At 47.0% G+C, this 27,862-nt stretch overlaps 1 protein-coding gene across 3 annotated transcripts in view; it reads right to left on the bottom strand.

The window, feature by feature from the left end:
- Positions 1 to 27,862, bottom strand: part of kcnip4 (Kv channel interacting protein 4) — a 1,191,104-nt gene that overhangs the window by 791,861 nt on the left and 371,381 nt on the right. The window contains exon 1 of one of the 3 annotated variants that reach the window (XM_038791492.1): positions 19,488 to 20,349. The exons of the other annotated variants lie outside the window; for them this stretch is intronic. Within the exon in view, the coding sequence (XP_038647420.1) occupies positions 19,488 to 19,545 (58 nt within the window). The 5' untranslated portion in view covers positions 19,546 to 20,349. Of the gene's footprint in view, positions 1 to 19,487; positions 20,350 to 27,862 lie in introns of those variants that run through there. 3 annotated transcript variants of the gene reach the window in all.

The raw sequence follows: 27,862 nt of genomic DNA, 5'->3' as shown, positions 1-27,862 counted from the left end.
TTCATGGATAATCAACAATCACACCAGAATTTTCATTTGCAAATAAATATCACCATGTGGAGATTTTAGATTTCTTCTTTCAATATGCATTTCCCTAAATTCTCCCTCAGTCAAATTCACCTGATTTTCCTCCAGATGTTAACCTAATGGTTCCAGCTTCATCAAAATGTTCCTAATCTCCCTTACATTAGGTACCTAACAGTAAGCACCATCCTCAATGTCAAATGAAAATAGTGTAAATAGCATAAATAGCAGGACACCTTTGCCAGAACGTTCCTAGTCTATTGGAGGTGATTTTGGGAGTGAGCAGGTTGGGAAAATCCCGAATGGCATTGGATAGGGATTCCAGATGATCCCAAACCCTGCTGGCTTTCACAAGGACAGCATTGAGACAAGTAGGGAACCTCCTTGGATTTGTCGGGTACATAGTTCAGCAGTTGTTCAGAAGCCAATCATGATTGATTGATTGATATTTATTGTCACTTACCGAAGTACAGTGAAAAGTATCTTTCTGTGGCCAAGGGAACGTACACAGTACGTAATAGTAGACAAGAGGACATAGTAGAACAGCTTTAACCCTGATGCCTGAATTTATCAGCCATTAAACCAGTTCTGACCTGTCAGAAACGTTACTGATGTGAGTACACTGTAGGAAAAGTTTTTCCAGTAAAACTGACAGGCTGGGAAAGCTATGATCAGCTATACTGAACAGGTGCAGACAAGAGGCTGCTGTTCAAAGGTTTTCTTCTCTCACAGAGAGTGTTTTTATTGTTTGACAGACTTCTTCAAACATACTTCACCTGTCCAGCACTTCATGTACCTGCACCAGCACTTCCCTTCCCCCCAACTTATGCAGCTTCACCGCCTCTGCTGAAGAGTCAGAAGCCAAAGCCACACCACCAGCAATAGAACCAGTAGCAAAAGGTGTAGCACCAGCAGCAATATTGGTTGTCCTCTCCTCAGCTGCATGCCCTTCACAGGGCAGATGTGATGGATACTGAGGTTCAATGTGAGGGAGTTGGGACCCCAACGCGGGTGTATAGCCAGAGGTTCAGCTCTCTCTATATGTCTGAATACCGGAGTCTCAGGAGGCTTCGGCTCCAATAGAAGGTTGCTGCTACATTTGCAGCCTCCTGGCACAACACCCCCTTTATAGTGAACCAGGTGGGTACACATTGCCAATGGTCAATACAGTGCCCATCACGAGAGAAACATTCCCTCTTGTTGATGCCCCTCACTATGTATTTCTCCTTCTTATCAAGTTATGTGCTCTCTTACCTTGTAAGGAGGGAAGGCAGAGAGGTATGAGTGTCACTAAGGTTTATGTGCAGAAGGAAGGACACCATGGGCAGAATTTAATACCCTCACTGAGGCACATTGGTGGAAGGGGTATTTAATTGGTGGGTTGGGCCACCGCCATCTCCTCGTCTCCACTCCAATTATGTCTAGCGTGGGAAGGCTCGTGATCGACCTTCCTGCCCTACCACCAATTGGGGCCTTTCAGGCAATTAATGCCCATTTAAGATCTCATCCTGCCACTGCACCCAGCAGTGGGTGGGGGACTTGGCCTGCGGAAAGCCCAGAAAGCATGCGCTCCTTGATAAAGGGCGCTAGACTCAAGAAAGTGGAGAGGCTGCTGAGGACCACATACTCTGCTGCTGACCACTCCCACACCCAACCTCTGACCTTCACCGTGAATCTGCACCTGCCATCCCTCACCTCAGTCATTCCGTGATCCTGGGCCTTGAACAGTGCATTACAGACAGCAGTCACAGCTTCTGGCTTCTGCAGTGGAGATGTCAAGCAATGCAGGATCCCAAGCCAACTTGCCCAATATTGAGGAGCTAATCACTCAAAATCATTTTTGCTGGGGGGGGGGGGGGGGGGGGTAAACATGCTGTTCATTTGTCTGACACCAGACTCCTGAAGCCATTGCTCTACTTTGAACTTCGTTACAGCAAGAGACTCCCAGGAGGAGAGTGGAAATGCTTCAGGGATGACTTCAAAGTATCCCTGAAGAGGAGAAACATGTGACAGAGTCTGCAAATTGCGTGGTGGACTTATCAGCCATTGCAGAACCTAGCAACCCAGAGAGGAAGGAAGTCATCTTCAATCCCTAGGGATTGCCGAAGGAGAAGAGAGGAATAGGTGGAGTATGTGCTGGTTGTTCAGATGGGTGTATGAGATAGCTGCAGACAGAGGAATGTAGAACCATGTGCTGACCTCGGATGAGTTGCGCAGGTGATTGTTGAGCGAGTCAGAGTTTGGGTCTTGGCACTAAAAGACTTATGGAAATGATGTTTTCTGCCCTCCTGTGGCCCTAGATTCTCTTGGTTTACTGTCTCTAGGTTGGAGGGACCGCACTTAGAGTAGATGTACGAGGCAAGCCTTTTTTACACAGAGGGTAGTGGATTCCTGGAACTTTCTGCCAGAGGAGATGATGGAAGCAGATACGATAGTGACGTTTAAGGGGCATCTTGACAAATACATGAATAGGATGGGAATAGAGGGATATGGTCCCCAGAAGGGTCGGGGTTTTTAGTTCAGATGGGCAGCATGGTCAGGGAAGGCTTGGAGGGCCTGTTCCTGTGCTGTAATTTTCTTTTTTCTTTGTAAGTTAAAAAAAATGCTCTTTGTAACACAGGACAGGTCGTCTGACTCCATATTAAAACTGAGCTGATTCTGGCACATGCTTTTCCCCTTCTTGATTGATCCATTCCCAGACATATCTTCGTCCCCTGATCTGCATCAAGCTAGCCAGTCTTGTTTCCCCCTCTTTGCGAGCAGTGGCAACCTCTGAAGCGATAGCTCAGCCTACCTTAATGAGTTCTGCAGACCATTTCGCAAGTGGCATTGTTATGGAAATGGAGAATCACCAGACCCAATTCATGCCCTAGCTGATTTGAGCATGATCCAATTTCTAGGCTACTCTTACAGAAATTATGATGCAAGCATCTTATTTGGCAATTATCAAAATAATTTGTAAAATACATAAAATATACATGGCCTTGCCTGTATACACACTGTTATTTCCTCAAAACATCACTAAACTTTGTGAAGAACAATGTAGACTTTACAAATTCTTTCTAAGCATTGATTAAATTCCCTTCTTACAAGAGCAGGAATTTGGCTATGTAGGACCATTCCTGCCTGAATCAGTAGGTTGGGTATATTCGATACACAAACAACATCCCCGATCAAAAATCCAAATGTGTAAAGTAATAATGAGAGAAAATGCAAAGGATTGGATTATGAACTCAATGGAAAAGCGTTATAGAGGTCGAAAAATTCCAATGCCGGTGGATAAAGGATAAAGCTAGATACTTTGGGTAATACTTTGGGTTTATATCAGCAGACTAAAGTAAAATGAAGATAAATCTGTGCACGGAAAGGTTCAGGTATCGTGAACAGTTTTGAGCACCTCGCTATAAAAAGAGCATTAAAGTTATTGAAAGCATACAGCTTAGTTTCCCTATGTTCCTCCTGGTTCTGCATAGTCATGACATGCTGTTCCCAATGCATGCTCACTACCTCCAAGATCAGCTAACCTGCTGATGTGACCATCAATTCACTCGGAACACGATTGGAAGTAAACTGTGGTTTTAATAGTCTTACAACTGTGCCTGCCTGCGACCAGAAGAACTGAGGGCAGGCTCACACCGCTGCAGCACTTTATACTTCTGGTAGCGTGAGGGGCCATGGGCGGAGCCATGGGCGGAGCCGAGGGTGGAGCCCTGTACAAGCTCCTCATCTTCCCCTATGGGCAGAGCCGCGCAATGGCTCACAGACAGAGCCCACAAGGACATAATACCATACAATACAATACAGTGTGAATTACATTCACCACACCTGCCCACCCAACCGGAGCTACGGGCCTGGTCAGTATAGGATGATAAATATCTCTGCTACCCTTCCATAACAGTGAAAAGTCATAGAATTCATAGAATCCCTACAGTGCAGAAAGAGGCCATTCAACCCATTAAGGCAACACCAATCCTTGAAAGAGCATTCTACCTAGGCTTACTCCCCCGGCCTATCCCCGTAACCCCACAAACCCAGCTAACCTACCCATCTTTGGATGCTAAGGGGCAATTTAGCTTGGCCAATCCACCTAACCTGCACATCTTTGGGACAAAACCAGAAAACCCGTAGGAAACCCACACAGGCACGGGGCGAAAGTGCAAACTCCACACAGACAGTCACCCAAGGCCGGAATTAAACCCAGGCCTCTGTCACTGTGAGGCAGCTGTGCTAATCACTGACTTCATTTGCCACCTCCAACTTACCAGTACCATTCAAATGAGGCTGATCTCGAACACAGACCAGGTCATTCAATGTCACTTGGCTGCAGTTTCGAGGCAGAGATTATTACGTTTCAAAGAAAAAAGTGATAACCTTTAAAGCCGAGCAGTGGGCTGGATAAAGGACCAGCGATAGGTGGACATTTACAAAGATGTTTCATAGAATTTACTCCAGATCCCTGGAGTGCAACGCCAGATAAGTTGAGACATCAAAATCGCACCTTCAAGGTGTAAACGGTTTACTCTGCCAATATTGGTGTTTCGGCACAAGCATCTTTGTACCTTTCCTCAGTTGTCATCAGCCATGTCCATTGTGGGTAGCAATTTCCCTGAGGTGCCAATCCTGGATATGATGTTGACCATTGAAGATAACTGGAATCTGCGGTCTACTCAAGATGTAGCAGTTGTGGCAGCATCCTGGGTATCTTGCGCATACCTGCATGATGTGTTTTTGATGGTCGCAGACCATAGAAACAGAGACAAAATAGGAGCAGGAGGAGGCCATTTGGCCCTTCATGCATGCTCCACCATTCATTATGATCAAGGCTGAATATCCAACTCAATAGCCTAGTCCCGTACCAGCCTCCACGAACAGGCGCAGGAATGTGGCGACTAGGGCTTTTCACAGTAACTTCATTGAAGCCTACTTGTGACAATAAGCAATTATTATTATATTATTATTATTGTTATCCCGCTTTCCCCCATATCCTATGATCTCCTTCACCCTAAGTGCTATATCCAACTGCTTCTTGAAACCAAACAATGTTTGGGACTCAATTACTTCCTGTGGTAACAAGTTCCACAGGTTCACCATTATCTGGGTGAAGAGATTTCTCCTAATTTCTGTCCTAAATTGCATTGATTGAATGGAACATTTTCTGCTAATGTATTCCATTAGCTCTGGACAGGGAGCTCTTATAACCACGTGGCACTCTGTACCTATAGAAATCTTGAAACAGCAACAAATCCCAGCTGCCTAGCTAGCTTGATCTCCAACAGAGTGTACTTAATTGTGGGCCTTGGTAAATAAGGCTTCCATCACTTCCTAAATGCACTTATAAGTGGAAGCTTGAGAGAGGTCCCAGTGGAGCACTGGAAAGAGCTATTACGTAGAGTTTAAGAGCTGTGGTGACTTTCAGAGCCATTGGCAATCAATGTCCCTCCATCCTCCAGGGCCGAAGTTCTGGAGAATTTGGCAGATGGAACCCATCAGATTCCTGGACATGTAGAGTGATCAACGGCACTAATGCTTACTCATCTGGAGGGATGGCATGTGTTACTATATATCCTTGAGGGGGACTTGTTGTCCCTTGCTCATCAGGGTGATGCACCTCCATTTGGTCAGCCTGGCATCAATGTGATACTCTTCTCCATCTTGCCTCCTGCCTGCATGCGATGATGAAGACTACTTTAAATGCACCATTCATCTTCTTCACATTCTCCTCTCTAATGGAACATTGAAGAAAAATATAAGTGAGCATTAGCTTCCAAAGTTCCTGCTCCTGTCGGTGACTCGTGAGTGACTGTGGGTTCAAGGAGTTTGTTTCAGTCAAGGCTCCTCATTGCCACAAAATTCATTGGGAGCACAATGACAGTTTTCAGGAGCACAGTATACACCTCCCCGCCCTCCAGATTCCAAGACCTGGTTCACTGGACAGATTCCAAGGTTGCACTGGACAGATGCTTGGAGTTATTGCTTTTATCCAAGGCACCTCATCCACTGCACTCTACAGAGTATGCATGAGGACAAATGTTCAGAGAGAGAGAGAGAATGAGATTATTTTAGGCTGGGCCGGGGTCTCTGAACCTGCCAGCCGCAAGGTTGGAGTTGCAGTTTCCAATGTCCTTCTGCAGTTGTCCAGTAGCACACTTGGTTTTGGATATTTTTTCATACAAAGACATATTTGATGTCCTTTAGGCCCCAAAAGTACAAATAATAATGTATTCGCAAAAGTGGCAGGTGCGATTTCTATCAGTAAAACAAAGGACAAAGCTTCTAGGCTCAAAATGGTTGTTGCACTGGGTATTCACGACACTTGCGACAAGGGTTTATTGCAAGATCGATCAGTGGCACAAATCAGAATTAATCCTGCATGAATGCACTTTATGAATTAAGGTTCCTGATTACATATATTTTTAATAAAATGTTCCTAACATTTCTCAGCTGTGCATTCCTCCTCATTTGGGAATACAGATATCAGTTGGTTGCCCCTTAGGTTGGTCGACCAGTACAGTGATGAGAGCCCCTCCCCACCAAAGTGTTTTTCATAGTTTCATTTTTCTATTGCACCGTAGGTAAAGGTTGCAAGATGGTGGTGCTGAGATTTTACCACAAGACCCGGCTTCGGCCCTGTAAGTGGGGGAAATCCCTCCCTTCCTGGAAGAGCAAAGTGTTCAGATTTTCCTCCATCCAACCACTCTCAGTCCTCCCCTGTAAACGTTGATCCTATTGTCATTGTGGTGGATATCCCTGTCTCACCGCCTGAATCATTTGAGGTGGGTGTGCCTATGCCCTATATGGACATTACCCCTCCCCCAACTTCAGTCCTATTACATAGTGTGATGAACGGTATTTACCTTTAATACCTTGCCCCTTTAAGAGGCTTGGAACCCTGGGGGATTCCGCCTCTGGCTATGCCCCCAGGAAACAGTATATAGGATAAGGCTCCATGTGGCGAGCACACTTCTCTCGAATGCTGTCCTGTTCTCTGTATATTAAAGCCTTTGATTAACGACCTCGCTCTCGCATCGTAATTGAGAATGCCTCACATAGTGATACATAGAGACTCCCCCCATGAGACCATTGGGTGCCTGCTCCTACACCACCTTTTCACAGTGCCTTTTAACAGGGCTTTTCACAGTAACTTAATTGCAGTGTAAATAGAACATAGAACATAGAACAGTACAGCACAGAACAGGCCCTTCGGCCCTCGATGTTGTGCCGAGCAATGATCACCCTACTCAAACCCACGTATCCACCCTATACCCGTAACCCAACAACTCCCCCCTTAACCTTACTATTAGGACACTACGGGCAATTTAGCATGGCCAATCCACCTAACCCGCACATCTTTGGACTGTGGGAGGAAACCGGAGCACCCGGAGGAAACCCACGCACACACGGGGAGGACGTGCAGACGCCGCACAGACAGTGACCCAGCCGGGAATCGAACCTGGGACCCTGGAGCTGTGAAGCATTTATGCTAACCACCATGCTACCGTGCTACCCACAGGGGAGTGGACAGCCCACCTGTGACAAATGTAGGCCCATCTGTGACAATAAAGATTATTATTAATATTACCTGTTCTCAATCTATGACATGCAGAGGCCTGCTCTGACTGTTTGTCTATGTGCAGCCCAGTAGTATGCCAGAAACCCAGGACCGACATGCGTGAGGTGTTGTATAAGCCCTGCGCATATTGCTGGGCATCACTGACAATGGACTGACAAGCCCTCTCCCTCTCTGGACTGGGACAAGGACAGCCTTTACAATTTCTGCAATCTTAACCAAAGGGCTTCTTTACTTGGGGTCTTTGCCCATCCTGGCCCCAACTCACTTCTGGACTTTAGCCCGAGCCTCACTTCCTATTCAGGTCCCAAGGACATTGCCAACATCACCTCCCCCGCCCCCTCGCCACCTCCACCTAGCACTCCATCATGTGTCTGAGTGCATCTTTCCCCCAGTTTTCTCCTACCTATCCCCAGTCAGGTCTGTGCCCTCCAGCCCCTTTCCTTGCCTCTGTCCTGTCCACTCCCCTGCCTGAGCAGTCTGTCATGGAGACCGAGGAGCTGCAAGCGATACATGATGTAAGGTAGGTGAATACGCCTCAAGGTCATGTGTGAAGGTCAGTTTTCCAGGTGTACTCACCCTTTACTTCTGATTATGAATGATGGTAATCTAATTAGACACTGGCGAGGTCTTTTGGTCCAGTGCGGAGGCGTGATTCCAGTGAGTTGTCTTAATAACAAACACGCACCACCGTTGACGCTTGGAGCTGACGATTGAGGCCTCTTTTCACGCCAAAATAAACATCACGGCGGGATTATCCAACCCCCCCGCCGGGTCGGCGAATCGCCGGGGGGCGGCGTGAATCCCGCCCCCACGACCGCCGAATTCTCCAGTGCAGAGATTTGACGGGGGCGGGAATCGCGCCATGCCGGTCGGCGGCCGGTCGCAGCGGACCCCCCGGCGATTCTCCGACCCGTGATGGGCCGAAGTTCCGCTTGTTCTATGCAGGTCCCGCTGGCGTAAATTGGACTAGGTCCCTTACCGGCGGAACCTGGTAGCGCGGGCGGGCTCCGGGGGGGGGGGGGGGGGGGGGGAGAAGAGGGGGTGCGCTGGGTGATCTGGCCCCGGGGGGGGGTACCCCCACTGTGGCATGGCATGCGATCGGGGCCCACCGATCCACTGGTGGGCCTGTGCCGTGGGGGCACTATTTTCCTACGCGCCGGCCTTGTGGTCCTCCGCGATGAGCGACGCGAAGGCGAACCCCCCCTGCGCATGCGCGGGATGACGTCAGCAGCCGCTGACGCTCCCACACATGCGCGGACCTGCGCCGGCTGGAGGAGTCCCTTCGACCCCGGCTGTTGTGGCGCCAAAGACCTTCCACACCGGCCGGCGGGGCGCAAACCACTCTGCTGCCGGCCTAGCCCCTGAAGGTGCGGAGGATTCCGCACCTTTGGGGCGGCCCAACGCTAGAGTGGTTCACGCCACTCTGTCCCACCGGGACACTCCGCCCTGCCAGGTACGGGAGAATCCCGCCCCACATAGCGCTCATGCAATGTTTTCCCCTTTCCCATGTCATTACTTCCACTACGGGCGGGAGCAAAGCTTCTTGCCCAACTTTACCAAATAGCATGCAGCAGGTGGCGTGAAATTCCAGACTTGCCCACCTCTGTTCTTGCCTCCAAGGCTATAATTATGCAATAGGTCATTTGTAGCATTTGAAAACATGTGTGTCACATTTATCTCATCTGCCTAAATAATTATTATCCCTACTTGTATTAATCTAAATATAGATAAGTACGAAAATATTAACAATTACAAAACTGCAACCCGGAAAAACATCATCATACCACTTTTGGCTACCATGTTGCTCTCAATTTGGTCAGTATATGCAGCTGAAAATAAAATTTAAAAAACTAGGAGAATCTGGCAGCCTAGCAGCTTTCCAGCTCCTTCGTTTAATTCAAAATGTTTTATACAATTTATCTGCTAAATTATATTTCTAAGCTGGTCATTCTTAGGAAAAAAGGCATTTTCCCATCAATGTTTGAATTGGGGGCTGAAACAAACATCAATAACAGCTTTATGTACATATCTACTGGGTGAAATAAGGATTTTAAAAAGTATAATCATGTCGATAACTGAAGAAAATAATTTTGGAAGAGAGAACAGATGCATCGTTAAACACATGTATATCTTCAGCCTATAATGAAAAACTTTGCAGGCAAGACAAGAAAATATATATCGTACAATAAAAAAAACGAGAACAGAACTATTGTGGAAGAATTAGGATATAAAGTTACTTGTACCTTATCCCAGATTTCTAAAGTAATCATTAAAAACTATTGAATTTTTGTTTTACTTTGGATTTGCCACCCACGCCTCACTGATTAATTAGCATACCAAGCACAAGGGTGAAGAATTGCTTAGCAACAGAGTCCAGTGTTTCCCAGCTTTCTTATGTGTTCCTTTCACCTATGACTTCCATCCTCAGTGTTCTTCAATGTGCAAACAAACAATTGAGCAAACGTACAGGAACAATGTGCAGGCAAGTTAAAATTGCCCTCCAATCTGTTTGTGTTGTTTGAATTCTGGGTGTAAGGGTTAGGTACAGGTGCCTAAGTTCTCATATTTTCAGGAGATCCAGATTCCAGATTGTTTTTTTCAAATAGTAGAGCATGTGTAACCCTAAGGATTGCGCAGGCCAAATGAACAAGGGCACGCTGCGTCTGGAAAGCAGCACGCCGTGGCGCAGCGAGGCCCATGAAAGCTGGGAAACCCCACTCCTGGGATCTATCCAGCTCACCATGATCCAATGCAACCTCATGAGAGGTTGCGATGATCACGTTTTGGCAAATTTACAGATTAGAGTGAGACAGTAACTCTCACTCTAATGTGCAGATCACCAAGGTACCTAAGGCTTTGGGATTCATCCTCTTTGCCTCGGAGATCTGGGGTGAGTGCCATTCAGTACTGATTCCCACAAATGGGACCACATTGAATGGCACTTGTGGGGGTCTCCCAGGGGATCAGAGGTCCCCAGCTGTATATCCTTTGGGCAGGATGGTGCCCTGGTGCCACCTGGGTATGCTGGCAGTGCAAGCCTGGGCACTGTGAGCACCGGGAAATACATGGCTAAATGCACTGGTGAGGGAAATTTGTTCCCTTTTGGAAGAATTGAGACTCAGTTGAATTATTTTAGATCACTAAGTTGCCTGTTTTAAAGGGAGCATGGAGGCTGCCTGAACCTTTAAGTCAAGACATGTTTTGACGGCAGGCAGCTGACAGGCAGGCTAGCAGCATGAAATTTCACACCCACCTGTCTCCCTGTCAAGCCCCAGCCTGGGCTCAAAATCCATCCCTACATATGCAGGCTTTTGGCAGGAACCAGCCCGTAGGGTGAAACGGCATTCCCAAAAATCAGTCAGCCAGGAATGGAGTCGGGAGTCCCACAATTGGGACCAGCTCACCATTTTTAAAGGGTTCCTGGGTCATCTCCACTTGGTGAAAATCTATGCTATAAAGTTTGTTTTCACATTACAAAATTGGTGGGATCAAACATACTCAAAAATAAACAAGTTAAAATTTCTACTGGCACCTTTTTGACCTTTAAAACCTAGCCTTGTCCCAGGAAAGGTAGTTGGAAACAGATGCTGACATACCCTCGATAGCAACAATTAATCTCTAACTCGCCTGCCTATAGTAATTACAATTGATCTCTAATTGATGTGCCCATGATAACAATTAATCTCTAATTGACCTGCCCTCAGCTGGAATTAATTATAATTGATCCCAGGGTGTGCATGTTTGCAGTGTTTGCATTAAGTTGCCCCAAACAAACGGGCTGTTTAAATACACATCCCCTTATCAGCAAAATTATACCTTGTGTATCATAATCTTTGATTTACAATGAGCAATGTCACAGGTAATCCACTAAAAACAGATGTTAAAAATTTGCTCCAGATATAGGAACCAAAACATAACAAAGTTATCTGTCATATAAATTGTTGGGACCCAGGAAAATTTAGGAGGCCTGGTTAAACTAGATTTCAGTCGCTTCAGGGATTTTCATCTTACCTTGAAAAGGACAGAATTTATTTTCAGGACAAAGCAGGATCAAAGGTATTGAGAGGTTGAATGAAGGATTTTGAAAACCAATTTTTACTCATCTCACTGGAAAGTAGCAAGGATAAAATTTTGCCCAAGAGGTCTAAATTGCGGTATAAATCTGTAACACCATAAAACCTTGTCCAAGTTCTGCAGTAAATCATGTTTCTAGTTATACACCTGTGTCAACCATTTTTTTTTACATTTAGGATTCTCTGTGATATCCCCAGTGGGCATGTAGTTACTGTTTCAGGAAAGATGATAAGAAAGCAAGCAGTTTCTGTGTGGGTTGATCCACTGATGTTCTTTCCTCTCTCAAGGGAAATGATTTTTCTCTGCTTGAAGTATCTATTGAGTCTCTGTCTAATGGCGATCGAGGCTTTGAGGTAAACACAATATTGCGCAGGACATTCCTGTTGATTTTAGTGTGATTGAAATGCATGTGGAATAATAAAAAGTGAACTCAAATTATTTTATACATACTATCAAAATTGTTCATTTGCATACATTCCTTTCTAAATGAAGGGCTGGGAAATTTCTTGGGGCATAAGATTATGGTGAAAAAAGTAAATAAACTGTGACAAGACCAGAACTAAATGGAGGTAGACCAGAGAGTAATTTCCCAGCATGCAGGTATGTTCAGCACTTAGTAAAGGACGTAAGTGTGTAAATGAAAATTGATTTCTCAAACAGTCATCACAACAGGAGTAAGTTGTATGAAAGATTTTGTTGGATCAGTACAGTCAGTACTTATCGTCCTCATAAATACAATCTTCACCCTACCTGACCTACCTCAATTGACACCTGCTGTCAGCCCCAATATGGCAGATTCCTATTAATAATCCTAACTCAGCACTATTCTTAAAATTAACCATTTTTGCAGTTCAAATCAATGAATACTATTACAAATAAATCAGAATTACAAAATTTGTTGTCATCTCATTGACAAATTTGTTTTGATGAAACTAGTCCCTTGCTGATCTCACTGGTTGCTCTTAAAATAAAGCGGGACCAAATAAATCAAATGAAAATTAGGAAAATCATCCCCTAATTTTTTTATATTCAACATAGCAACACACCGGGCAAAAATTCTCCACCCCGGGACGCATGGAATGCATTCCCCGATGGACGGAGAATCAGGCGTTCGGAGCAAATCGGGATCGGCACCTGAATGCGATGCTCCGTTCTCCAACTCCCCCCACCCCCCGCCCGCCGCCCGCTGGCGGCAAGACCGAGGTCCATGATGCGCGCCGATGGGGGCGCGCAAATAAATGCAAATTTTTTGAATGTAGAGTACCCAATTTTTTTTTCAAATTAAGGGACAATTTAGCCTGGCCAATCCGCCTAACCAGCAAATCTGTGGGTTGTGGGGGTGAAACCCAGGCAGACACAGGGAGAATGTGTGAACTCTACACTGGACAGTGACCCAGGGCCAGGATTCAAACCCAGGCCTCAGTGCCCAGGACTAAACCACCTACGCCACCGTGCTGCCTGACAAATAGATCTTAATGACTATAGTTTAACAAAAACTCTGAGGCATTAATGGGTTACACCGGAATAAAAACTGCAAAGCACCATGTTACATGCTAATGTAACTTATCCTTATGTTTTTTTTCTCCCCTGTCATGAAGTTCATGAGTCACATTGGGATATGGTTCCATTTACGCTCAATGCTCTCTAAAATGTCAACTATGTGGCCATGTTTCATGTGTAGGCCTGGACAATGCATGACATATGTCTATTGGTTTTACATATGACCATTCAGTAAACTATTTGCTCATCATTAATAGCAGAATAATAAGAGGCAATAAATACAAAAAAAAGCACAAAATATTTAATCTTTTTGACTCCTTGGGCCCGATTTAATCTACACCATGTGGGGGGGAAAGCTCATGTTAGGTGGATGGAAATGGAATGGTGTGGATCCCACATTTGGAAATTCCTGCCCCCATTCCAGTCACTAACTGCTTTGAAGAGCAGGGAAAGGGGATAAGTCGCAGATCCACACACTGCACACCCGTCCTGGACAGCTTCATTGTGAGGGTTAACATTTTAGCCCTGTCCTCTATTTTCTGTGGAGTATCAGTAAGAAGTCTTACAACACCCGTTTAAAGTCCAACAGGTTTGTTTCAATCACTAGCTTCGGAGCACTGCTCCTTCCTCAGGTGGAGGAGCAGTGGTCCCGAAAGCTAGTGTTTGAAACCAACCTGTTGGACTTTAACCTGGTGTTGTAAGACTTCTTACTGTGCTCACCCCAGTCCAACACCACCATCTCCACTTGATGGAGTAAGACATTTTTGGTCGGCAAATGGCTGATAACAGCTCAGAGATGTCATGAATAATGGGGAAGCCTAAACTGGAGTCAAGAATTTTGGACAGGTAAATTCAAAAGGTGTTGATAACTTCACATGTCCCGTACTCTGTGCTAAGTCAAAAATATTTTTAAAACAGGGAGCCCTCGCTTAAAGTTGTGGTTGTGTTCTTGCAGAGTCGTGACTTTAAGAGAAACAACTTTAGTAAATCATGGGCTCTCATAGGAATCAATGTTAAAGCTGGAGTTTGAATATTTGTGCCTGGAAAAAAACAATGTAGAATTTGAAATACTGTACCAGACATGTGCAGCACTGTTCATTTCTACCTGGACTAACTTGGAAAATAAAATAAATCACTGAATATAACTATGTAAATTAATGAACTAAATACCTGCTGGCTGGATCAGTGGCACGGACAGAAAATCCCCCAAGAATTATTCTCGCTTTTCCCTGGCCGATGGCACGAGTTTCACACGCCAAAAAGCGTGAACCTCATTTGAATGTATTTGCATCAATTTATCTTATTAACGGGCCCCCCGCCGCATCACGATCTCTTCCTGTCACCAAGGTGAGCTATAAGTTTGGCCAGGTGTAAGGCAGTCAAGGGGTTCCCTCCAGGGGTGCAGAAGTAAATATAGCCCTGAGGGAGGGTTGGGAAGAAGCATATAGGGGGCCATTACCCCTGTGCCTGGGCAATGCCAGGGAAGGGCTCTATTTGGAGTCCCATGAGGCGGGTGTGGATTGATTTCGTGGGGCATGAAGAGCAGACAGTGAGGGTGGGGGTGTGCCAGATATACTTGCCGGAGTGTTGGCAGTGGGTGTGGAATGCTAGTGATGACTGATGGGGGGAGGGGTTTGGATGGAGAGCCCACAAAAGCTCCATGATGCACTCTAGGGGACTGTTGGGGTGCGTTACTGATCGGGGCATCCTTTAAAGATTGTTCCCGATTTTTATGTGCTGCTTGTGAGCTCTATGAGGCCCCTCCCCACCTGAGAGGATGGCATAAACCACGCCCATTCATTTATTTCTCTCTATTTGGAGAGAAAACTGGTCTGCGGGAACTGGAGAGTTACATACCAGTTTTCAGTCTTAGACTGGACACTTCTGCCAAATTCTGGTAAGATTGCACCCTATATAATTCAAATAGACAACATGAAATCACCCAAACAAGCCCTGAATAGTTTGTGTCTCACCCCTAGCATTACTGAAACGCAGCTGTTTCTCTTGTTCTTATTTTCCCACTCTCTCTCTCTCCTTTTCCATTCTTTGTCTAGAGCCTGGACCCCTTCATGACAGGGTTTGCTGTGGATGGAACCAGGAACGGGAAGTGATGGAGCCTATGGGGCTGTGTAGGAACTTGGGGGAGCTGCAGAAGAAGCCTGGCCACTGTTGAAGAACCTGGAAGGCCGCGGAGGAAGTTGGAAGAGCCATTTCCCTCCCCCCTTACCCCCTGGGTATTTGGAGTTCATCACCCAATTGGCAGCTTCCGTCTCTGCCCTCCACTCCTGCTCCTGGGATCTCAGGCTTTGCTCCCAGCTCATGGCTCTGGTATCGGAACATGATGACAGCTGGCCAAGAGTGCAGTGTGGAGGGTCAGGGCAAGATTTGAACATAATAATAATCTTAAGTGTCACATGTAGGCTTACATTAACACTGTAATGAAGATACTGTGAAAAGCTTTTGAGCCGCCACATTCCAAGGCTCTGTTTGGGTACACAGAGGGAGAATTCAGAATGTCCAATTCACCTAACAGTACATCTTTGGGGACTTTGTGGGGGGAAACCGGAGCCACCCGGAGGAAACCCACGCAGACACAGGGGTACGTGCAGACTCCACACAGACAATGACCCAAGCCGGGAATCAAACTGGGACCCCTGGCGCTGTGAAGCAAAAGTGCTAACCACTGTGCTACCATGCCGCCCACTATGAAAAACTGAAAATGTCAATGCAAATTAAACAAATTGCTGAAGAATAACAACCACACACCAAGAAAAACAAAAACCCAGCCAACATGGCCTTAAATAAACAACACCCCAACAACAATTCCCCACCAAGCCCCACCCACCTTTCCCAACTCCCCCCCCGCCTCCCCTTTTTTAAACCCCACCCTCTAATAGCTTAGTCCTTTCCAAAGAAATCGCTAAACGGCTGCCACATACCCGACCATCGGGCCCCTCAGGTCAAACTTAATTTTTCTCTGAGAAACCCAGCCATGTCCACTAACCTACACCCCTGATTTTGGGGGTTCCGAGTCCCTCCCTGCCAGCAAGATCTGACATCGGCCTCTCTCACCTCCTCCGCCTCCCCCCCCCCCCCCCTCCCCGAACAACTCGGGTCTTCTGACATGACATCGGCAATCCCCTGACATGCCCAAAAACATATGGACATGGGCGGCATGTAGCGCAGTGGTTAGCACTGGGACTGCGGCGCTGAGGACCCGGGTTCGAATCCCGGCCCTGGGTCACTGTCCGTGTGGAGTTTGCCCATTCTCCCCATGTTTGCATTGGTTTCACCCCCACAACCCTAAGATGTGCTGGGTAGGTGGATTGGCCACGCTAAATTGCCCCCTTATTTGGAAAAGAAAAATAATTGGCTACTCTAAATTTATAAAAAAAACATATGGACATGATTCATGGCCCACCCCACCACCGCCCACACCTATCCTCCACTCCTTCAAAAAACCTGCTCATCTGGGCCACACTCATATATATGCCCTGTGGACCACCTTAAATTGTATCAGGCTGAGCCTGGCACATGATGAGGACACATTGACTGTCCCCAAAGGCATCCTCCCACCAAGCCTCCAGCTCCCTACCCAACTCTTCCTCCCACCTCCGCTTTACCTCCCCGATCGGGGCTCCCTCCCAGTCCATCAGCTCCTTTTAGTTTTTTCCGTTACCTTCCATTCCCCCACTCCTCTTTTTTGACACTACCATAACCTGTAGCCCCTGGGATGGCAGGTGTGGAAACGGTCAATACCTGCCCTCCCGCAACAAAGTCCCTCACCTGCAAGTAACCCTAAACCTCTCGCTCCCCACCCGCAGGCAAACCCCCAAAAACCCTCCATCTACCACCCCCCCACCCCCCCCCTCCCCCGGAGCAAACGATGGTGACATATATCGGTGCCCAAACCAAAGGCCCCTCCAGCCCATGTGCTGTCGCCACTGTCCCCACACCCCTCAGGGCCGCCACAACTACCGGGCTGAGGGAGTAACTGGCCGGCGAGAACGGCAGAGGCGCCGTTAACAGTGCCCCCCAACTTGTGTCCCTTACATGGGGCTTCCTCCCTCCGCTACCCATACCGACCCCTCCCCCCACTACTCATTTCCTGACCATCACTATATCACCATCCAGTAGTACTTTATCAAAGAGGTCAGCCATTTATCCAAGCAGAAAAGGCGAACAGTTGACCTATCAAAGACCTCAGCCATTTGTTTAAGCTTACAGGCAGGAGTACAGATTTCAGAGCTGTCAAATCAATTAAAAAGATTAAATCCAAGGGAACAACTAATGCGGTTAGAGCACTTTGTCCTTTGATAATATACTCTAATGGATCTGAACACTCTTCCACTTTCACAATGCTGGACTATATAATAGTACTTACCTTTTAATTCCCTATCAATCAATCACTATAGAGGGGGCTGGCTTTAATCCCTTGGATTTAATCTTTTAATTGATTTGACAGCTCTGAAAATCTGTACTCCTGCCTGTAAACAAATGGCTGAGGTCTTTGATAGGTCAACTGTTCTCCTTTTCTGCTTGGATAATTGGCTGACCTCTTGATTGACAGCTCAGATGCTTGTTCCCTTGCTTTAAGCTTGAACTAATGGTTGAAGTCTTTAGTTCACTTCAAAAGTTTTAACGTATTCAACTCTGGAGGCATTATTTATACAGCTGTGCAATAGAATCCCATTGTGAATGCTTAGCTGAGCTCCAAACCTAATGATTTAACACAGCAGGAGTGTTGACATGGCTGTCAAGGGAAACTGTGACTTTTATTTACCTTGACAATTTTATGACTAGCTAGGAGGATTAAGTTATTTGAGGATTCTTGAATGAGTGTTTGTTGATCTTGAGAGTTTCATGGTATCTCAAAGACTTCCCACTGTTATTTTAGGGCTCAAGACGCGCTGTGCGTAGTGGATACTGGTGGGGTTGAATATGGGTGTTAAGGGTATATGGGAGGTGATTGAGTGCACATGGGGGATGGCGGGTAAAGAGTTGAATGCCTTGAGGGGCTTTGGAGGGGAATGTTGGTATATGGAAACGTCATGAAAGGCATGGGGGTGAAAGAATGGATATCCCAAAGGATGTAGGAAAGACTTCTACCTGAGTGCCTCAGCAGCCACACACTTTTGTTCTTGTCTCTGCCTTGCTTTGGAGGCCACTGACACAAATCCAGCCCACACTCCATCACCCTGTCCTGCACTCTGAGGGTGAAATTGGTTGGAACAGGCACAACCCCTCAGGATGTGGGTTCATGAAGTCGGGAAATGGCCCAATTCTCGCTTCCCATCTCAAAGGAAAAAATCTGGTCCTTTATTTTTTAATTCTTTTTAATTTTACTAAAACCAATGATGTATTTCCTGATTTGCAGTCTCCCTTTGAACAATAATATCTTCAAGAAAACATTAAGAATTTAAAACTAATCTAGCATCAATGACAAACTCAAAGCCTTGGGCTATAAGGGAGACCTGCTATGTTTCCCGAAGAGACTAAAGTAGTTTCAACTCGATCAACAGAATACAGACAACTGAAGTGTTATTCTGGCATATCCGAATGTAAAAGAAATGAAAGTTGCAGTGTATTTCCACAGGTTGTCATATATGTGTTCTGCAAATAAATATAAAAAGTTCTGCCACTTTAGTACTATTATTTCAGCAGTTCCTTTTGATTTAAGGAAGAGTTCATCTTAGAGAATATAGTGAGCAATTTGAACAAACTCAACATTCACTCAACCATTTAAGGTTTTCACCAAAATGATTGCACAATGAGAATTCTGGTTACATTCCTCCCATTTTCTGCTGTGAAATACCACATGAATTGCAATGGCAAAGATAAAGACATTTTTACTGTCTTTACCTAAGTCCATTAATAGATCTTGTAATTCTATAACTTTGCTTTTCCACCTCAATCCCGCTACTTGGAATACAATATATTAAAGCAAACATATCAGGTGAGTCACGCACATGGATGGCTTTATGTAACAAAGGGAACATTGAAAAATGAAATTACCAAGAAACTGCAGAATTTGGTGTGCAAACAGGGTAATTGATATGAAAAGCCTATTATACACTACAAACTTCCAATACAATCATTATAAAATTATCTAAGTTGCCAGTCCTTAGTCTGTATTTAGAAAATAGAATTACATTGCCAAGATTCTCAGTTGGAATAAAATATTATTTAAAAATGGCCTTTTTAGGAAACAGGAGAACCCGGTATAGCTTATATTTGCAGCAAGAGTTAATGCTGTCCATTAAAACTTTACCAACAGCAAGCAATGACATGACAAATGCAAGTTCATCACTTTGCCTACCTTTGCGTCGACTCTTTTCTTTTGTCTGGAATGACAAAGTACCCATCAGAGCCCCCATCTTCAATGATTTTATCAGAAAACTTGCAACCAGTGCTCTTCTCACGCCGAGTGTAGCTAATGTTTATGTCTTGCTTGTGATACGATGAATAAAAAAAATTCAAAGCAGTTTGAAAGCGGAGATAAAGGTGCACATAAAGCTTGGAGACTTCGTTTGTCAACACTGCAGGCTACTTGCTGTGATGTTATTATTCAACTCTGCTGCTCATCAGGAATTTTAATTTTGACGTGTTCATGTCACAGCTCAAAGGCAAGTGGAAGCTGTGGCACTGAAATATTTCGACTTAGCGCCATTGTATCGGAGCACTTTGATTAATTGTACCACTGTATCTGCACGTAACTTGTCACATAGCGAGTCACTAATGCTTCCACAGGAACGTTCATGGCAACTTTTGATTTAGCTATGGTTCTCAACCATGAAAAATGTGAGTTCTATACTGCTCTTTTATTTTTCATGTAAATGATATGAACAGCTAATTTATTATACAGGAATGTGTAACATAGTGTGCAGGAAGCTAGCCGTGTTGTTTACTGGAATATTTTTCTGGCAAACAGAAAAGGAAGTCAGTATCGGGTTTTGTATGATAGAAAAAATCTTGTTGACCTCGTGTATGTAGAATCAAGATGCTTTAAAAATTATTCCTCTCATCCTTTCTGAAGATTATATTAAAAGAGCATTTTGATTTACTATGTATCACTTTTAAAATAAATACAAATGGACACTTTAGCAAAAATGTTTTATGTTTGGCAATTTACCTTGCAAGAATATATCCCTACATATTTCAACAAAAACCCATTTTCGGGCAGACTCACAATAGAATAAGAGGACACCGGGGAGTAAGGTTATAGGGCGATAATTCAATCGAAGGGTTCAGTAAAGGTCATCAAACCATCAGAATTGGAAAAAAAAAATTACAGAAGCCTCAAATTGAACATTGGGCTTCAACATTGCCCCCCCCCACCCCCCCCCCACCACCCCGATTAGGTAGTGTTATGTTTTGTATCAATATGTTGCTGCTGCTTTGCAAGCTCCAGCAAGCTTCCACAAACATCAGCCCCTGTTTAATTCTATTACACTTCAACAATTAAAAATATGCTGATTCAGGTCGCAAGAAGGGCAACACCATGAAGTGAAAATAACAGTCACATGATTCATGGAAGAGCACATTTGGCTGTTTAACTGTGTTACTAGGTTACCACAGTGTGTTCTGTACCTCACAATGGTTTTCTAATTCAAATTCAAAATGAACAAAATATGCTCCTTTGTAGTGACTGGTGGGTGGAAGACTTAAAAGTATCAGGAATACACTAGAAGGATAAGTATCACAGAGCAAAAGCACAACCCACATACAATGAACAAAAATGCAACTTCTACACTGGAGAAAAAAAATAAGCTGACAGCAGCCACAGAAATAATTGAAATGAATTAAAGCCACTGGGAACAGGTCTATCAAATTTGTTACACAGCAACAAGTAGCAATACCAATATTACAGATGTAACAATACTTGCACTTTATGCGTGAGTGTATCGAGAAGTAGTAGAAGGACATACTTTGAGATTAGAACAATAAAACAGTGATAGAAACAGGTTGGAGAAGCAGAAACAGGACAGATGGAGCTTCCTGTCCTCAAAAGATCATTGCCATATTTGAAACATGCAATTGTGACAGCAGAGATACCAATGTCAGGGGCTGAGCAAACATTGGGAAGCGTGATTATGCATTAGCTAGAATCAAGTTTGATGACATGCTGGTATTCCAGATTTGGTGAACTGCACCTACTATCCATAGGATTCTCAGGAGCAATGAATTGCCAGAATGGGGCATTTTGCAGCTTACGCCGATAGAAATATTGATTTTCTGTCCCCTTCATCTCAAAAACCTTTTGTGTTGTATCTTGCTGGAAGTATGAGCAGATAAAGAGGGAGCAAGGGTGACAAGACATCTAGGACAATGGTGAACGTTGGGACCAACAATATATCTCCTTAACCAAGGATATTCTAAGTATTGAGAAAGTAAGAGGAGTGGAGGAAATGCGCTTAGAGGCTTAGTAACTTTTGTTACAAGTCCTTGGTTGGCAGTGATTGGAACCCAGAACTTGTACAAATGAGATTGGGTGAAACAGAGTGAGTTCGGTACAGAAAGAGGGAAAAAAGAGAAAAGAAAGACTGGATTAGAGAGAGAGAAGAAAAGAAACACAAAGGAAAATGTAAAACTGTTGGGCGCGATTCTCCGGAACGATTTCTAAGTATTTCTAAGTAAGGGGTAGCTCGGTGGCACAGTGGTTAGCACTGCTGCCTCACAGCTCCAGGGACCTAGGTTCAATTCCGGCCTCAGGTGACGCGTCTGTGTGGAGTTTTGCACTTTCTCCCCGTGTCTGCGTGGGTTTCCTCCGGGTGCTCGGTTTCCTCCCACAGTTCAGAGATTGGGCAGCGGTTAGGTAGATTGGTCATGTTAAATTGCCATTAGTGTCTAAAGGTTAGCTAGGGTTACTGGCAAAACAGGGATAGGGTGGAGGTGTGGGCTTAAGTAGTGTGCTCTTTCCAAGGGCCAGTGCCGACTCAATGGGCCCGAATGGCCTCCTTCTGCACTGTATATTCTATGATTCATATTGTAGCTGAGGGAATTGTCACAAGCTTCCTAGCACTCGACCAGTGAGGCTGGCAAGGCTATTCAACATTAATGCTCCACTTAACGAGACCTCACGGGCTTTTTGCTTGAAATGAAGGGATCGCCAGCTGATTTGCTGATACCGCGTTCGCCAGCCCCCCACTAACAGGTTGAGCAGCACTAAAGCAGCACTTTGCTCAGCCAATCCCAGCCAGCTCACACACTGGCACCCAGGAGACCGGCCCCAGGATTGGGGGATGCAGACCCTGGGCAGGCTGCTAGAACTATGCAAGGCCAGGGGGAATGTCCTGTTCCCCCTGAGGGTCCAGGAGGCTCAGCCATAGGGCAGCCTTGCGCCTGGGATGAGGTGGTGGTAGCTGTGAGCAGCGGAAGTGTGACCAGGAGGAGTGGCCTCCAGTGCAGGAAAAAAGTCAACGATCTGGGCAGCATGAGTGAGCAGACACCAACACCGCACGCGCCCCCCCCCCCCCCCCCCCCCCCCCCCCCCCCCCCCCCAACACCCGAGACCTTTCCACCCCCATGGGAGCATCCACATCCCAACTCTCCCTGCGACCCCCAAACTTCATTCCACACCTCTCCCCTTCAACCCCTCCCCAACCCTCACTTCACCACCCCTACCCACAACCACCACAGTGAACCAGCGTGTGGCTAACGACGCCCTCTATGTGACTCCTCAGGAAGAGCTCTCCCACAATCGCCGGGAGAGGTCCCAGACTGGCGGTGGTGTGCCGGACATCAGAATCCTCACCACCTTTGAGGAGCAGGCACTGGAGGTGACTGGGGTGGCCAAGGACAGAGCCGTCACCAACACAGAGGCTGGCCGACGTCGCAAAGGTGAGAAACCACCAGGCTCCCCCTGAAGAACCTGTCAAACGTGAGTTGTTATTGCCTCACTGACTGACCCATCCCTCCCACTGACCACATGACCATTCTCCCAAAGGTCCTCCAGCTGATTGCACCGGCCCATCCTGGTGGCCCCCCCTCTAGCCTCCCAGGAGAACACCTTGTAGGAGAGCTCCGAGGATGCCACCGTAATAGTCGAGTCACAAACTGTCATCCCCACCCTCCACCAGCGCAGATACACACACCTCCGTGGGAAATATTAGTGGTTCTGGCTTCTGGGGCACAATCTGGTGAACACCTGACAGCTGCTGCTATCATCGAGAGGAGGCAGGAAACCCCCAGGCTTTGACAAAGAGTCATCGGACCTCAAATGTTCGCTCTTTTCTCTCCCTACAGATGCTGCCAGACCTGCTGAGATTTTCCAGCATTTTCTCTTTCGTTTCAGATTCCAGCATCCGCAGTAATTTGCTTTTACAGCAGTCGGAGTTTTGCTGGATCCAGGACCCAGCTGGGTCCCAGACTGTTGCTGAGCTGATGGAAGAGGTTTTCCAGAGCTGATGGAGATATTAGTGTGCAGCCAGGACATTCAGAGGAAGATGTCAGTGTTTCTCCAGCAGATCCATAGCTGCTTGGAGGTTGTCCCAGAGGCTATGGGCACAGGAAATGTCACCAGTATACGTGGTGCCAAGGCCAACACTGTTAGGGTGGCGACCACAGTGGAGAGTCTGTGGCACAACATCAGCGCCATAGTGAAGGTGTCCAAGGTGTTGCACGGTCGGTGACGGCCATGGCTGAGGGTCTCGGCAGAATGTCCAACTCACTGGGGGATTTGACCCAGTACCAGACTGACCTTGGTGAGGTTCTGGGCGACATGTCCCCGAGGTGCTGCGGAGCTTGTCCCAGTTGCAGCTGGGCATTGCTGAGGCACTGCAGAACATGGACCATTCACTGAGGAGCATCACCGAGGGCATCGACACGATGGTGCAGACCATGGGGAACTGCCAGGGCTGGCAGAGCCAGATGATGCAGCAGCAGCCGGTGCTGGAACTAGCCTCCTTCTGTCCCAAGGTTAACCCCAGGGCCTAACAAGCAGAGGAGGATGGGGGCGCTGGGTGGCAACTCAGACCCGTCCCATGGAGTGACGACGGTGGCCATCAGCTCCCCTGAGTTCCACCCCTCTGATGAAGCTACATCTCACAGCCAGTACATGGGACAGGGCTGCACGGCTGTGCATGTGCCATCGACAATGTGCCGGGGCCTCCGGTCTCAGAGCTCGCAGTGGGTGCACGCCAAGGGCATCGAAAGTCACAGGACATGGTAAGCAGGTGGCTGCCTCCATCTCAGATGTGCATCCTCGGGACCCACCTAGACGTATTGGTAGATCTAGGAGGGCCAAAGCACATCAAGGATTACTGAGGGCACCGGGGGAGGCAGTGGGCTGGGGGGGGGGGGAGGGGTCAGCACCATCGGGAGGGTGGGGAATTGTAAAACACAATAAACATATTTGTGTGCAACTAGTATGATGCCTCTGTCACATCTTCCACAATGTGGGTCAACCAATCTCTCCAGGGCATTCCCCCCCCCCCACACCCCCCACCCCCCCCCCCCCACCCCCCCCCCACCCTCCCCAGGCACAACCACTCTCCAGCCATGGATATGTCCCGGAGCTGTGTCCCATTCCCTGGGTGTTCAGATGTTAGCTGTTGGCATGTGTGGTGTTGACTCCCGCAGTTTTCAAGCATAGTGTCCAGGCATCAAGGTGTGATTGGGATGCTAGGACATGACTTCCACATGCTACATGACCCCACCCACCCAAGGAAATCCACATTGCTTGTGTGAAGTGTTCACTTAATCACGATTGCCAATTCCCTATTAGCAATAGCGTTGAGTTGCACAGCCAGAGGCCTCAGCAGCCAGTGTGGGATGTGGGTGGTCGTTGGGGCAGACAGGCAGGGACAGGATTTGCCCCCTGAATGGGTACACATGATCCAGGGGTCGGGATGGTGGTGCCGCGTGCAGTTGCCCCCTGGTTGCGTCTCCCAGCGCCTCCCCTACACTTCATTGATGGCCCATTCCTGTGGAGGTTCCCCCATCCCCAGCTGAAGGTCCCCAACTGAGCATTGGGGTGGCAAACCCAGCACCCCCAGGCTCTTTGCCTGTGAGCAAAGGTAGTTACTCACCTCCTCAGCTCCCCACTGAAGCCCTTCTGCCAGGTTCACTTTTTTCCAACGGAGTACTAATCGGCGGCAGGTGAGCACTTGCTGGGGTGGTTGATGAATGACGGGAGGCTGTTGGATATGGGGTCACACCTGTTAATTGTATGGAAATAGGGCTTAAATGGTGATAATTTGTTTCTCGCCACAGTACGGCGAGATCCCGATTTCACCGACAGGAGTGGGTCGGTTGTATCGCAAACTGTTTAGCACATGGTGGGGTTCTCACTTTCTGCCACATCTGCTCTTCACCGGCCTTATTTTGCTTGAGTAAGAGCATAACAAGGCCAGTGAATCACACCCTATGTTATCCCAGTGGAGGTGAATTGCAACTGGTTTACGATCCCCTTGGGAGCGCAAACCAGCAAGCAATTCAATGTTCCTTGCCAAGCAAATTTATGGATGATGGAGAATATGTGAGATTGCAGAGGCAATCCTGCTATTGGACGGAGAATCGAGAGTCGGAGTAAAATCGGGATTGACACGGAGTGGCGACCCGATCATGATGCTCCGACTCCCTGCTAACGGCGGGATTGAGATCCGCGACCATGTGCCAATGGGAGGATGTAAATGAATGCAAATTGGTCTTAATGAACCATTTGCACCATTTACTGGGCCTGGCACCCTATGCTCTGCCCTCCGTGATTCTCCGGTCCCTGCGGCCGGGAGTCACGTGAGCGTGGATCACTTGTCGTCTCTACCAGCATGGCTCTCATTACAACCCCCTCAAGGGGTTACCCCTTGTCCCAACTCGAGGCCCACTATGCCAAGGTCACGCTGGTAAGTACCATCCGTGCCCAACTGAGGGTCACCCACCTCCCCACAACATCCTGATGGAGAATCTCGCCCATTATATATGACATTTTTAAATCTTTACTAATAATTCATTACTTGAAGGAATGAACAGTTTCAGTTGTTCCATTTGTGTTCCAGAGACGATGACGAGAATTGCATCAAAAACATAAAAGGTATTTGGCTCTTAATTACCAGACTTAACTTTGTGTCAAGTTTAATGGGCAATTAATCTGAATATCCATCAGGTTCTCAAAAATAATCAGGTGGCTTGCAATTCTTCATGTGGTATTGTTTTTAATACTCTCTGTTCTAGATATCGTGCACTTATAGTCTATACCCTTTTTTTCTCAAACCTTCATCCAGTAGAAATAGTTTGCTTCTTTTTACTCTTTCCAGTAAGGGAGAGGAAGTTCTTTCTGAAACATCAACATTTAACTGTAAAGCCTCTAACATTTACAAAACTCTTGATAGCTGACACTTCAATGGTGTTATCTATTCCTTTTCCACTGCCCTGCTTTCTCGTCTCATTCACATTCTGACTTACGCTACTTTGAAACGTAAATACATCCTTCTATCTTCCAGAGACTTCAATTGTTTTCCCATGTTGCCTAAAAACCTAAGTCTGCTGCATTACAACATCTCCAGATTCATATTGGGCTGGATTCTTCGTTTGGGAGATTATGGGTGGGATTCTCTAATAATCCGGCTATGTCCCCACGCCGGCGTGAAAACCGGCGCCAACGACTGCTGCGTCAATGGCCCCCGAAAGTGAGGAATTCTCCCCTTTCTAGGGGGCTAAGTTGGTGCCGGAGTGGTCCCCTCAGCTCCAACTGGTGCAGAACGGCCCGCGCGAGTCCGCGCATGCGCGGAACGGCCAGTGTATTTCACACGCAGGCGAAACACGGCTCGAATCATTTCCGTGCATGCGCGGGGGCTCCCTTCTCTGCGCCAGCCCCCGGGCAATATGCCGGAGCCCTACCGGGGCCCTGCACGGAGTAAAGTAGGACCTCATGGAACCAGCCCACCCGCCGATCGGTAGGCCCCGATCGTGGGCCAGGCCACTGTGGGGGCCACCCCCAGGGTCGGATCCCCTCCCCCCCCCCCCCCCTTCCAGGATGGTCCCCTGCACACTCACCTTCCAGGTCCCGCCGTGTGGGACCTGAATAACCCATGCACTGGCGCTAGGAATGATGCCAAGAAGTGATTCACTCGCCCCAGCCATACAAATCTATGCATGGTTGGGAGCGCAAGGGATTCCAATCTGAATCCTGTTATAGGGCCACCATTTGAGCAGCAGCCTGATAGCAAGGTCTAGAGACTGGCCTCCTTTCCCCACAATGCAAATCCTGACTTCGGCTGCCAGGTAGGAGCATCCTCCCCACCTCCCCTAACCATGGGAATTGCTGGGTGACCCACCCCAAAGCACGCACTCAAGAAGGTGACCCGACCCGACCCACCCCATTGACCCCCCCATTAGAGACCCCCCCACCAGGCCGCACCCCCAAGAACCCACCACCAGACCACCCATCAGACCCCCAACAGAGAGCCCCCAGATCAGAGACAGCCCATCAGATGACCCCCCCCAATATCAGGGACCCACCCCATCAGTCATCCCCTGCTGGAATCTAAAGAGCAGTCGAGGCAGAAACTGAAAATCACTGCTTTTTCACTTACAGGCTTCTGTTCACTTTCAAAGAGAAATAGCTTCTAGTAGGCTGAAACTGACAGGGTAATAGCTTCCAGACAGCCAGATGTCTGGAGTATTTTTTAAATTTTCCTTCACACTTCAACGCCTCTGAAGTACCTACTTTAAACCTAACCGTAACATCTATAAACA

Source organism: Scyliorhinus canicula, chromosome 3 (genome assembly GCF_902713615.1).
Source record: "Scyliorhinus canicula chromosome 3, sScyCan1.1, whole genome shotgun sequence".
NCBI classification, from domain to species: domain Eukaryota; kingdom Metazoa; phylum Chordata; class Chondrichthyes; order Carcharhiniformes; family Scyliorhinidae; genus Scyliorhinus; species Scyliorhinus canicula.
This window is presented reverse-complemented; position numbering and strand designations above follow the sequence as displayed.